Here is a 14,465-nt window from a genome sequence, read left to right on the forward strand (position 1 = left end):
TCCCACTTGGACAAACAGGGATGCCTGGCTGAGCATCCTGAATGTTTTAACAAAAGCCAGCCTTTCATGCAGATCAATTTGTGATTCAGATCGTTGAAAACATAAAAACTCATTTGGCTTTGCAAATGTAATGGTCTGATATTCATCTGAGCAAGAGTTAATATTTACCTATAACATTGTACTTTTTATTCATTAGCTCCCCAGGTTACAATTCACGCACAAGTATAATAAGAAAAAGGTTTCTTCTATGTTCTTTTATTCTTTCTTACGTTGTGCTGACTTATTTCCTATCATTCTGTGCTCCTGCTGAAAATTTGGACTGTTCTGTATTATCATTACAGTCGTACCTTGGTTCTTGAACGCCTTGTGACTTGAACATTTTGGCTCCCGAATGCCACAAACCCGGCAGTGATTGTTCTGGTTTGCGAATGTTCTTTGGAACCCGAACGTCAAACGCAGCTTCTTCAGCTTCCAATTGCGTGCAGGAAGCTCTTGCAGCCAATCGGAAGCTGCACATTGGTTTTCTAATGTTTTCGGAAGTTGAACGGACTTCCGGAACGGATTCCGTTCGAGAACCAAGGTACGACTGTATTGCCACGCATTAGTCAACAAAACGATGAAGCCTATAGACAAATGGTCCTTGCAACATTTCTGCCAGATAGGACCTATTTTATATAGAAAGAAAAAATATCATACTAACCATGGTTACCTGTGATGCAGAAATAAAAAAGAGGAATGTTTTTCCCCCACTACACAAATTGAAGTCAAATGGGATGTAAGGAGCATAGCTGCAGAAGTGCAAAAATGTTATACTAGAAATAGAGTTGTTTTCAACAAACTTGCTTTCAGTACAGAGAATATGGGGAAGAAATTCATGTTGTGCTCTTATGATCATTCTGTCAGTCCAAGCATTTATGTTTGCCAGATGGAATTCCCCCCCCCCCAATTGATGTGTTCTGGGGGTTCTTCCAACACTCCAGAGCGGATTGGGAGCTGTGGGCTAGTGTGAGCCCTTGCATTGGCTTCCGCTATCGCTCTGGGTTAGTTGAATCCGGTCCTTACTCTCTTACGGCTGCTTTTTATTATAGTACTCTGTAAATGTGCTTTGTTTTCCTAGATAAATATTTGCCACATTCATCCCCAGTGTACAAACCTGTGTAATGCAGTGGGCTGCAAACATTTTACACATGTATATTATAATTGATATGTGTTATTCAGCTTGCAAAAACCAAAGGAGAACCTAAGAATCATTATATAAAAAGGAAGTGAAGATTTAAAATTTGTATTTTTAAAAACCTTGCATTCATTTTTCTTTCTCTTTAAAATGAATGAACTGGCCTGTTTCTCACATTTGTGCAACTGCATGTACTAAAACAATTGTCCCTGGCAGCAAGTCTCTCCCCACAACCCCAACCTTAGAAGCATTTTATAAATATATTTATGAATAAAAACACAGGAAAGACCTTTTGTTTTCTATCTAGTAGCTATATATAGACCGGGAGCCAGCAGGAAGCTCCTTTATCAGAGTTTACACAATTTTGGAATGAATTTTTATTTCATTTACAGCTAGATGCAGCCACATAGTTTGTTAATTTGCTACTCTTAAGTAAGAAATATAATTTTAGACATTCACTTTATACTTTGTTTTTATCCTTCTGAGAGAAGATGCTGACAAAAAAGCTAAAGCAGATGGGGAAAAATGTCTGGCAGAAGATACAGTACCAGCATCTTGGGAATCTAATTTTATGTTCACGATGAGAGTTCTACAAGTATCAAAAGAATACATGTTAAAAATCGAAGTGCCTTTATTGACCCATGGTGTCTTTTCTTTCATTGTCTAGCTGATTGTAGTGCCGTTTTTAAAGGTCTACAGCCCATCTTCCAAGAGCAGGGAATGACAGAAACTATTCATAACTGGGAAGATCATGGGTACTTAGCAACCTACGTCAGTAAAAATGGCAGGTGAGTGCAATATAGACCCATAATTTGTGGAGGGTGTTAGCATTACTGTTTAACAACCAGGTAAATGGTATTGTCAAGATGTGTCATCCACCTTCAAAGAAGTGAAATAAAAAGGACATTTAATTAAGAGCCTTAACACCTTTTTTTGCAAGGGTTTCAACGAGTTAATTTCAAATCCCCACAGTAACTAAAATGTAATGGGAATGTGTTTCCCAGTGACAAAATGAATACATAACCCTACAAAACCACAAGGCTTTATTGTTTGTTACAAAACAAGCCTAGTACCGCATTCTTAGACAACATTGCACATGTCTGGCTGACTGAAAACAATGGGTATTTTTCTGCCCTCGAATGCTGCAGTTATCTGACCTGGCAACAATGTGAGACATCACCCTGAAGCGTGGTGTTCTGTGAATGGCTGAGTTGGTTTGTACCATTTTAGCATTATAATTCTAAGAAAATAGAGCTGCCCTGCATAACAGGTATTGTGGAAGGGCCTGTTTTTAAAACTGGAGTGGTTGTATACTGTTTAGTATTCAAAATGGAAACCTCACACCTGTAAAAATTCATTGTCAGGCATTCTGTAATATTTACAGACCTTTCTGAGACTTCTCGGTTGTGTTATCCTCTGCTGGTTATCCTCTCTCTTTATTTTGCTGCCGGTTTTGTTTTAGACTCTGTGTTTGATGCCTTGGGACACGGGTGGCGCTGTGGATTAAACCACTGAGCCTAGAGCTTGCCAATCAGAAGGTTGGTGGTTCGAATCCCCGTGACGGGATGAGCTCCCGTAGTTCGGTCCCAGCTCCTGCCCGTCTAGCAGTTCGAAAGCACGTCAAAGTGCAAGTAGATAAATAGGTACCTCTTTGGCGGGAAGGTAAACGCTGTTTCCGTGCGCTGCTCTGGTTTCTCCAGAAGCGTCATAGTCATGCTGGCCACATGACCCGGAAGCTGTCTGCGGACAAAACGCCGGCTCCCTCGGCCTATAGAGCGAGATGAGCGCCACAATCCCAGAGTCGTTTGCTTTGCAACTGGACCTAATGGTCAGGGGTACCTTTAGCTTTACCTTTATTTGATGCCTTATTTTTAGTAGCTTGCAGTTTACTTTTTTTTGCTTGTAAACTGCTCAAAGAACCTTTCTTATTTGGATGATATATAAGTATTTGATGATAGATAGAGTTGTAAGATTTGGTTCATGAAACAGCCCTTCTGTTAGCAGGAGTCCCATATTAACATAGGGCAATAGCTGAATCTGAAAGGTACCTTGAACTTGCAGCAGATGTTGCACAAGCCCTTGTGCAATTGCTGTTACTATACTCAGTAACAGTTAAGCTTTGTGAGCTACTTCTTTCCTACTGCTTCTACAGGTGCTTGGGTAACAATACCCAAACTTCTAAAAACTAATACTATTTGTAACGTCACATATGCTTTTCTTAACTGCCTTCTGATGTGCTGGCATTAAAAAAACTTATATGCCTGATTGCAGCACTCCATTGGAGAGTGGGCTTTAATGCAAGATAAAATGAGAACCTGCATCCCTGTTGTAATAATAAGGTAATGCTGGAAGCAACTGGTGCATTTGTGGAAATCAGGGGAAACTTAAGTGCTGTGAACAATTGGATTTAACTACTAACAGCAATGTAAAATGTAAAAAAAATCCCTCCTTCCTACCCCACATTGCAAAGATTTCTGTAACTGTACAACAGCTGGCATGGTTTAAGTGCCAAACTAGGCTTTAAATACAGTATAACATTCATTCATTCATCTACTTATTTATCTAAAATATACCACTTGATATAATAAAATCTCTTAAGTGGTTTGCATAAAAATAATAAAAGCACAGACAAAAAGGTTCAATAAAAAATCCTGAAATCTCAACACAAATAAATATCACAAATAAAACTGAACAGTGTACCAAACAAAATTAAAAATTAAGAGTCAGAGTCTAGGAAAGTTTGGACAAACGTATGAATTTTTAAGAGGTGTTTTAAAGCTCACTATTGTCTGCATCATGAATTACCCAATGGAGTTTGGGTGCTGCCACTGAGCACCCCCTATTCTACATTTTCACTGAGTGAGAATCTGCTGGTTGTGGAACAGCATGGTATCCTCAGAAAATATTGAAGTTCAGCTTGGCATTTACTGGAGGAGCCAGTCTGCTAGGTGTGCCATTAATATTTAGTGTGGATCCCCCCCCCCTTTTAAACAACCAGTGGGAGTGCAGCAGTCAGGTCGGCTGTGATTTCTCCTGGACTGGGAGTAATTTAAATACAGTGTTCCATGACATGGAAAGTTCCATTTAGAGTACTATAACAAGTTGTATGTGCACCTTGAACACTGCTTGGAAATTGCACCAAGTTCAAAATTTAGCTGGACCAGTTTTGGAAGAGCTGCTCTGAAACCAATGCAGGGTACTGATTTTTTACTTTGCAAGCTGTACACGGCTTGGAACCCAGGTACCTTAAGTATCACCTGCTTAACATGCCTGGATGTTAGAAACCTCTACTGAAGCCCCTTTCTGAATACACCCAGCTATGAGAGAGAAGGTGGGAGGCGACGTAGGGAAAATACCTTTTCTAATGTGACACTGACATTATGGAATTCCCTCCCCAAAGAAGGATGCTTAGTGCCTACGAGGGGGAAAGAGAGAGATTCCTATCTTTTGTGGGCCTGGAAAGTTGTGGTTTGTTTGTAGGAAAACCAGGCTTCACTCTACTCCTTCCTCTGCTCATGAAATGGTTTCACTGAATGATTTCAGGGCAAGGAATGGATGGATCAAGGTCTCTCCTAATTTTCATGCTGTCACACTTATCAGTGGTACTCTTGCCATTGTAGCAGTTGCTGTTGAGTTCAAGGTCAGCTGGTTGTGGATGATGCGCACATGAAAGGGGAATAATAGAAAGTGGTTTTGTGAGTGGAAATAAGTGAAGAAGTGGTAAATTGGATTGAGAAAATTACTGGTAATAGTAATAATACATTACACTGTGAACTGTGACTAGACAGAATGTAGATGTCAGTCAGAATTGGAAACCACACATTAATGTACATTAACGTACACCGTAGAGTCCAGCAGTGCTGCTGAATAATGGTATACCCACAAAGGTTTTGAACATACATTCTCTGCAATTTCAAACTCCTGTGACTGCTGCTGACGACAATTTTTTCCTTTAACAAAGACCATGTATTAATCCCCATTGGGAAAGCTGCAGCTGCTAAATGAATTGAAGTTGCTTGGGGATTAAGTCATGCTTCCTTGTTGTCTCTGCTAAAACAATTCCTCTGTATCTAGATTAAAGCCACTTTGCATGAAGTTAAGCCAGCAAAAGTAATATTTGTCATCTCTCCCAGGTCCATTTAATTCATGGGTCACTCTAACAAAAGGCAGAATTGTAGAAGGCTCTATTGTAAAGCTTTCATTAATCATGTTGTCAACATAAATATAGGCAAAACAGCCATTCACTTTCTTTGCCAAGCAGAATGTTAATTATATTTGCCATTCAGAGCGCTGCGTGTAGTGGTGTCATTTTTTTTCAAAAAACCCAAACTTGTTTTAATTCCACTTTATTTGAAAATGCCAGTGAATGTGAAAAGAACAAGTATTTCTGCAATACATGAATCTTTGAGATGCTTGACTTCTAGCAATTGTTGGAATGTTATAGTACATTTTAAAAACAATTGGGCAAGTGAAACTTTTTTTTGAGTTTGTGCAGTAAAGGAACCATATTATTGAACTGGCTAGTGTGTATGCTAATGGTGTTTTAATTTTTGTAAGTGGTGAAATCTGTTAACAGAAATTTGTGTAATCAAATACAGGTTATTTTTATTTATTTATTTAAATTTCTTATGTCCTGCCTTTCCTTTAAGAAGTTCAAGACAGCGGTAAAAACTAAGTGAAAATTGCTAAAAGCAGCAGAACACAAAAGGATAAAAGGCAGCCATTAAAACAAGTAGATAGTCTTAAGCAATGATGAAAAAATTAACTGTGGCAAGGTGAGATACAAATTGGTAAAGGCCTTTAAAAGCTTTTGTATCCCAAAATCCTTCTTAAACTGCAAGACTTTAGACATCTGACAGAAGGCCATTAATGCAAGATGAGCTTCTACCACAAGTCCGTTCCACAGCCTGGGTGCAGCTACTGAAAAGGCTCTCTCCCAGGTTCCAGGGCTAAGCAGACTCATAGAGACATCAGATACACAGGAGCGCGTCTGATGATGAAGATATTAGGAGACGGGTGGGCTAATACTGGAGTTGGTGGTCCTTCAAATCACTGGCTCCTTAACTTGGGCGTGGAAACAAAATGGAAGCCAGTGCAGTTGTTTCAGTAAAGGAGTCACATGCCTTTGCATTCTAAAGCAGGCTTCATATGAGGCTTCCATACTGCCCATTACAGCATGGTGTAACTAAGGCAAAAATGGTATAGATGATGTACTAGCTTCAGCTGGGCAAAGGCACTGCTAGCCACAGTGATACCTTGGGCTCAAGAATCAAAGCTAGGATCAGAAGCGCTCCTAAGCAGTGTATTTAAACTTAATTTTGACAAGTTAAACAATGAATACTAGAAATACTAAAACAAGCATGATGCTTAAATTTATTATCCTACACCAGCAGTTCCCAGGGCATATTACAACAATTGAAAATCCAGAATTAAATACTGTTAACACACACACACACACACACACACACACACACACACACACAGAGTGGCAGTGTGTTACCAGAACTTCTGGCAGAGTGGGCTCCATTTGAAGGTGTTAGCTCTGCCTCTGTAGTTGAGGGCTGACACCCAGCGGCCCTCACAAAAGTGAAAATGCATCTTGGTGAGCTCCAGTTCTGATTTCCTCAGGGAAGTTAGAAACTTCTTTCATTGTCCCCTTCTCCAGCACTCTTCCCAGCTTTTCTTCAGCACTCTTGCCCAGCCTTATGATGTTCCTTTTTTCATGTTGCCTCCCATTTTCTCCCTCCCCTTCAGCTTGTAACTTCCTTCTCCCTCTTACATTTTTATTTCATCTGTAGCCTTTTCCAGCTCAAGTTACAGCTGCATTAAAGTCTTGGGTTTCTTCATTGATTTCTATGTGCAGCTCTTCCTTCTGCCCTTGGGGACATTTAAAAATACTTTCTGTGTGAATCAGAAAATGACCAGTCTAGAAAATGAGATAATTTTCTTTGTCCATTTTATATCTCTGTGCCTCTCCCTTGGCCTTCTTTGCCTTGTTTCTGGTGGAAAGAGAAGGGGAGGGATGGAGAAAAAGACAAGATAGGAAGAGACACAAGAGATAGAACTGTCCCTTTTCCAGTCTCCTCTTTACCTCCTTTGTGCTCATTGCCTTCTCCTTCAGCTAGCATCTCTTGCCCATCTGCCAGCTATTTAGCAGGTTTTTAAAAATAAATAAATTCCCAGGCTGCATTGACCACATCTTTCCACTGATCACATCCAGCCAGCTGATTCCATCACCCCTGTTCCATTGTTTATGGTTTTTAAGCATTTCCCCCCTTATTCTTCAGCTGAAACAGGTTCCTAGCGTTGCTTGAAAAAACCAAGAATAAGACAACTTTCCAACTGGCTCTCAATTTTCCATAGATATTGGGCAGCATGCTTAGCTTCCCAGCAGAATTTTGGTGGCATTAGATACCGCCTCTAATTCACGGAGCTAAGTGTTCTGCCTCCTAAAGTTTGCATTCCCCCAGGCGCAATTGCCCCTTTAATGAAGAATGCATTAAAGCCATTTCTTCAGACTTGCATGGAACAGAGTTTGATAACGTTTTAGAAATCCTTCTTGTTGTTTGAAAACAAAACATACTAAATTTCTAGTCATCCTAGATCATTTAAAAAAAATCAAGCTTGTCTATAATGGAGAATTTCTCTTAACCAAAAGGACTTACCAAGTATTCACAGTTGGAAGGAAGCAATGTAAATATTCAGATGGTCTTCTTTCAACAGGAGCTCACAGGACAGTTGATAAGAATATAAATGAGGGGAGAGTTGGCAGCAGGTAGGCAGCTCAGGTGCTGGAGGTTCTCTTCCTGCAGTTCTTGTTGAAGAAGTTGGTGCTTAGAATGTAGGGTCTGGGGGACTGCTTTCATCTGACACTTTTCTTGTTTTTACTGTCTAGTTTTGCCAATCTGAGAATTTATCCACATGGCTTGGTGTTGGTCGATGTACAGAGTTGCAACGATTTGAGTGGAGGAGACGTAGAGCAGGTAGGTATAGTACCATATATATATGGTAGTGCTTGAATTCTAGACACATTTTTTTTACAGAGCTTATTTTTAATTTCATAAATGCTAGGTTTTAATTCTTGCAGCCATTAAACTCAGTGGAAAAGGACGGGGCAAGCCTCCAGCTTGCTTCAGACATAACAGTAAAGCAGAAATGCCTGTAGGTACATTGTGGGGAGAATTAACCCATTAACTGCATTCCTTAACAGATCGCCTGGCACTGACCTTGATGACATTTCAGTGGAAGACAAAACCATTTTTATTTTCACAATGGTTTTAATTCTCTCTCTCTGTTTCTGTTTGTATATAAGGCATTGCAGATCTTTCTGTTTTTACCTCTAAACCCTGAATAGTACAGTGGTACCTCGGGTTACATACGCTTCAGGTTACAGATGCTTCAGGTTACAGACTCTGCTAACCCAGAAATAGAGCTTCAGGTCAAGAACTTTGCTTTAGGATGAGAACAGAAATCATGCTCCGGCGGCATGGCAGCAGCAGGAGGCCCCATTAGCTAAAGTGGTGCTTCAGGTTAAGAACAGTTTCAGGTTAAGTACGGACCTCCGGAACGAATTAAGTACTTAACCCGAGGTACCACAGTACTTAACAGCAAACTTCCTGAATGAAATGATAAAAAAGGAGGTTATTTATAACTCATGTTTTGGATTTGGTTTGTTTAGAAACTAAGCTCACTGGCTTGTATGCAGTGCTAAACTCACTGAAAGCAAAATTAATTTTAACAAAAATGAGAAGGGAAAATAGACAAATCCTCAGGCTTTGCTTATCTTTATTGACACTTGTCCATGTAGTGCTACACCATTATTTACTGTTATATGCAAATGCAACTGTTGCACCCAAGAGGACCAAATATTTATGTAAGTACTTGCTTCAAGGCTGCATAAAATGTCAAAAGTTTAAATTAACACACACCAACAGTTTATTAGTAGTTTTATACTGTTAGCTGCCATGGGCTTTGGAGGTGAGAGAGAAAAGTTGGCTGTGTATCATATTTTTAGGAATCTTGTTCTTTTAGTTGGATCCTATTGTTTTTTAATCAGACATAATTTTTTTATCACAGCTTCTAAACAAGATAGAAGAAAGAATGAAAGAACTGTGTCATAGAAACATCAAAAGAGTAAAACGGTGAGGAATTTTGAGATTGTTTGGTCAGATTGCCCAACAGAGTCTTTGTTGCTGTACTGACATGTCTGGTAAATGAATATGGAATTTTAACACATAGTATTGAGACTTACAAAACATTTTACTCAAGCTCATTCATTTTACCCTTACATTTTCTTAATGTAGTAAACTTTTCATTTGCTGTAGATTATTCAATGGAGTTCCATGATGGCATAGTGTGGCTGCACCAAAGTAAACCTATGAAAAATGGGTGGTTCATCTCTGGCTGCCTTTTCCTAGTTGGTAGAGACATTTTATTTTGTTTTGGCAGCTTATTGCATTGCTAAGTACTTGAAACCATGGAAAGGCACAGCCAGTCAGTAGACAGTACTGAACTAGATGAATCCATGATCTGCCTGTAAGGCAACTTCCTACATTCCTATTGAATAAGTTGTTTTACATAATACTGTGATTGTCAAGTATAGTTAGATGCCCTGAATAGTGCATAGGCACTAGAAAGGTAGGATAGAAATGAAATAAACTGAAATTGGGGGGCATAATTGGGTGGTGTTAAGTTGTAGTCTTGGGGGGGGGGGGCCTGCCATGTTATTGTGATTTTTATTCCATACAGAAATATATGGGGTTGGGGAAAAACTAAAGTGGAGAGGTGAACTTGAAGGAGCCTGAGGCACCTTATTTGACATTCTTTTCCATACCTACGGATCAGTGGGGGGGATATAGAATAGAAAGAACCCACCTGGGTTTCCATATACATTTCTTCATTCTTTTCCAGTGATTGGAGAGAATCTGTAGCTAGACCAAAGACTGGTACAGTGGTACCTCAGGTTACAGACACTTCACGTTACAGATGCTTCAGGTTACAGACTCCAGAAATAGTACCTCGGGTTAAGAACTTTGCCCCAGGATGAGAACCAAAATCATGCTCCGGCGGCAGCGGGAGACCCCATTAGCTAAAGTGGTACCTCAGGTTAAGAACCGACCTCCAGAACGAATTAAGTGCTTAACCTGAGGTACCACTGTATTTCTGAGGAGATCAGCAACCATGGTCACACCCTCCATATGTTCTTGGACAGCAACTTCCTTTATTACTGACCTTTTGCCATTCTGTCTGGGCCTAATAAGAGTTGGAATCCAACAACATGCGGAAGGCACAAGTTACCTAATGCTGGATTAGACAAGGAAATAATTTTGTTATGTACAGGAACAGAGTGATGAGCATTGATAAGGCATGGAGGCTGACTACGTTAGAAAAACAGAACTGATACAGTGTAGTAGGTTACAGGGGTGAGAGAGGCAGCCTTTTGCCTCTGATAGTAATCTGAACATCTGGTTGTCAACGTCACCAGCACTTTCACATTCAGTACAGTTCACATTTGCACAGTGAAACTATTACTTGGAATACCAGTGATTTTAGTCTCCTGCTTCTCTGGCTTTTGTGGGATGCCACCATTTTGTAGCTTTTTCTTGCTCAGGTTATACTTCCATGTGAAAAAGTAGGAAGCATCGGCATAGCCTTGTGTGCTCTCTGTGAGGTGGCAACTGCCTGGGTACCACATAAGTGAAGACAGCTTAGTTGGCTGCGGGGAGAGCAGGGTAGTGCTGGGAAAAGCAAAAGTAGTATTCCTACTCTTTGGGCAGTTGCATTGTACCCTTGGAACAGGCTTTACACACTACACGTGATCCACCTTTTGTCAGCTCATTTTGTCAGTCTCTTGCATCCCAGTTGACCAGACAATGGCTATTTGGGTAAAATAACTGCACTAGTAAATATAATGTGTGGCACCAGTAAATATAATGTGTGGCATAGGAGTGGACAGGGGAGATTAAGAATAAAGCTTGAGATATTTTGGTGGGTTTGCTCTCTCTATTAAAATATTTCTCTGGTTTTAATAGTCTATAAAGCAAATTGGTTTTTATAGTTAAAAAAACCTTTGGTCTCCTGAAGTTTGCGTACTATCTGGTACTGCCCTCTAGTGTCTCTTAAATTGTTTCATTAGATGGCATGGCTTGGGTATTACTGAAAGGCATGACAGATTTTCCTGTCCTTATGTTTTCTGCTGTTGTGAAGGCATAGTTTAATTAATTAATTAATTAATTAATCAATTAAATTAATTTGTATACCCTTTGCATTTCAAGAAGAAATACCAAGGGTGGTTCACAAACAAAACAACTTTTAACATGCTCTGTCATTTCTACCTTTAGAAAGCTAATTTAACAAAGTATATAAAAGCATTAATAGCTAGCACAGTTATCTGCCGTCCTTTGGCAACCTGTTTGACAGCTATGTCCAAGTTATATAACAGCAGCTTCCATGTAAACATTCCAGCCTAGGAATTCCGTTGTTGCTGTAGTGGTATCAGAATGGACATTTTAAAAATACTCATAGATAAGTCAGCATGAGAGTCTGCCTGGAATGTTGTTGTACCAGTGAATGCTAAAAATAACTACCTTTTCAAAAACCTTTTGTGTGCTGCTTATCTCTTGTTCCGTTCCAGTAATGGAATACATTTTTTGGGGGCTGCAAATCAAGGAATGGCAATTGTCTCAAAAGTACTAACATTAAAAAGTTTACAATGGAAATTCTTAGCTTGGAACACTAGGTTGCAGTGTTCGAGTACCTCTAGGAAGGTAATGTTTTAGAAATGTCTTGACTATTATATAGCTTTTGCTAACTTGCACAAACCTGGGTAGCCGTGTTGGTCTGCCATAGTCAAAATAAAAAAGGAAGGAATTTTTTTATTTTGCACAAACCTGAAATTGTGAACGTTCTCTTCTTTTGTCTTTTCGTTCTCAGATTGCCAGCCATTGTGAGAGGAGATGCTATTGATAAATATTGGCCCACAGCTGATGGACGATTGGTGGAATATGACATTGATGAAGTTGTTTATGATGAAGAGTCAGCTTACCAGAATATTAAAATCTTACACTCGAAACAGTTTGGAAATATTCTTATCCTCAGTGGGGATGTTAGTGAGTATTGCTGTTTTTATATAATACACAGCCAACTGCTATAGAGTTGACCTGCACAACTTGTGACCTGTCAATCCAAAGTCAACCCATGTTTTGTGGTTTGCTGTGCTTGAAACCCAGCCACCCTCTTCTTTCTCCCTCAGCCCTGGACAGACAGTAATTGCAGAAGGTTTTCTTGAACCTCTGGATGGCAGCATTTAACTTTGCGGGCTCTAAATTGTGTCGGTTTCCCACAGAGCTTCTGGGATTTCTATTATCAGAATTTCTCTCTTTCTGATATTTTGACCTGTGGTCAAAGTGTTTTTCAGCTGAGATCATATTTTTTTTTAATATATATATTACCCCACCAGTAATTGTAAAAAGGAATCTTTTGGGGCAACATGAAATAAATTCGGCTGGAAATTTTATACAGTGCTGATGAAGCTAGTTTCTTCCATTCCTGCCAGCATTGTATCATTCAACCCACTGGGGGAAAATAGCAGATAAGATTCTGTTGATTATTGTATTTAGGCTCCCGTTGTTATCAAAACTAATTACACTATCTATATTAAAAGATTATGTTAATGGAATGAATCATACTATGGTATGGACTCTTCTCCCGGGAATGTTGAAATTTTGGAGCATAACATTATCGCACACTGGCTGGTGCTGACTGCTTCCTTGCAGTCTGCTGCTGTCTCTAGGTGTGTCATTGATCAACAAACCCCTTTAATTAGTCTGAACGATTTACTTTAAAATAATAAAGTCATTGTGGATTTCTGAAATGTAAATGCAAGCGGGTCTAACTTTATGTTCTTATTTATCACAAACAAAAGAATTTTGTTACAACATTCTCACATATATCTCTTAATCCCTGCGCTTTTCAAGATCTGGCAGAGAGTGACCTGGCATATACACAAGCTATAATGGGCAGCGGGAAGGAAGACTACACGGACAAAGAAGTCCTCATTCTTGGAGGTGGTGATGGGGGAATACTGTATGAAATAGTCAAATTGAAACCAAAGATGGTCACCATGGTAGAGATATCCTTTTAGTAAGTGGGTGACGGTTCATTTTGAAAATGTTTTGTCATGATTTCTCCCTGTGCATTCTGTTCTGAAAGATCAAAATAGATCAGACGATTAATGCAAGCACCTCTCAGAACCATCTTAAGTTCTGCATTGTGTGTCGGGCACCATAAATCTGGCTCAGATTGTCCTAATTCAGATAGAGGCATCATGACTTTAGTAGATCGTTTGACCAAGATACTTAAATGTTGGCCATTTATGATTATGCAGCAAATTTCTGAGCCATGCTAAGTATATTTTAAAATTAGGACTATGTGTCAGATAATTAGCTACCTATAAAGGAATGTTTAAAACAGTTGTCAATAACATGTATTTAAGAGCTGCCTGAAACAATTGTCTATTGATTATGGAATGTAAACCTTACTATTCCGAAGCAAATCTAAATAACTTGTTTTAATAACTGCAACAAAATGAGTTGGTGGATTCTTAACTAGCATCAGATACATTGACCAAATGGTGATTGACGGGTGTCGAAAATATATGCGCAAAACATGTGGAGATGTCTTGGACAATCTGAAAGGAGAATGCTATCAGGTAACTAATTGCCTTAAACATGCAAAATGAAAGATGTTATCTTCATCAATGAAAATACACGTTTGGGAGTACTTTCTGATGCATTACTGTGTATTGTGTATAGCTATATACAATTCTAAGACATTATGAACAAATGATAAACTAGTAGCAGTTGATTTTCTTTTTGCTTTCAGTCACTAAAATGTATACATGTTTCAGAAGAGGCTGCATGTACTGAAATTATAATATCCATTGTTCCATCTACAGCAGGACTGTGAAATAGAGTCATAATGTATTCTGCATAAACAGGCTATATAGTACATTTATAAACTCAAGAACTAGGCATCTGAGGTATGCTAGACTTCCTAATTAGAATAATGTTATAGAAAAAATAAATAAATGGTTTAAATTCAATTTATAAAAGGAAATATTCTAGCACCATAAAACTGAAACGGCATGTTGATCCTTATTACCTTATTTTCAGTTTTCTTTATTTTGTGAGGTCTTTGTTTTGTACAGAAAGGAATGAATGCTGGCACAATTAATGATTCCCCCCCCCATTGCCTTTTGTCACATTCTTTGGGGGTGGGGAGTAGTAGTAAT

General features: G+C 39.1%; 1 protein-coding gene across 5 annotated transcripts in view; it reads left to right on the forward strand.

Annotated features, from left to right (window-relative positions):
• SMS (spermine synthase) overlaps nt 1–14,465 on the forward strand; it is a 48,140-nt gene that overhangs the window by 22,466 nt on the left and 11,209 nt on the right. For 4 of the 5 annotated variants that reach the window (XM_083502036.1, XM_083502032.1, XM_083502034.1 and 1 more), the window contains exons 2-7: nt 1,842–1,962; nt 8,070–8,157; nt 9,251–9,315; nt 12,107–12,282; nt 13,150–13,304; nt 13,794–13,883. In XM_083502036.1, coding sequence (XP_083358162.1) covers nt 1,895–1,962; nt 8,070–8,157; nt 9,251–9,315; nt 12,107–12,282; nt 13,150–13,304; nt 13,794–13,883 — 642 coding nt within the window. In that variant the 5' untranslated portion in view covers nt 1,842–1,894. Of the gene's footprint in view, nt 1–439; nt 581–1,841; nt 1,963–8,069; nt 8,158–9,250; nt 9,316–12,106; nt 12,283–13,149; nt 13,305–13,793; nt 13,884–14,465 lie in introns of those variants that run through there. The other variant, XM_083502035.1, reaches the window with a different exon arrangement.

This window comes from Podarcis liolepis (assembly GCF_965112155.1).
Source record: "Podarcis liolepis genome assembly, chromosome: 4".
NCBI classification, from domain to species: domain Eukaryota; kingdom Metazoa; phylum Chordata; class Lepidosauria; order Squamata; family Lacertidae; genus Podarcis; species Podarcis liolepis.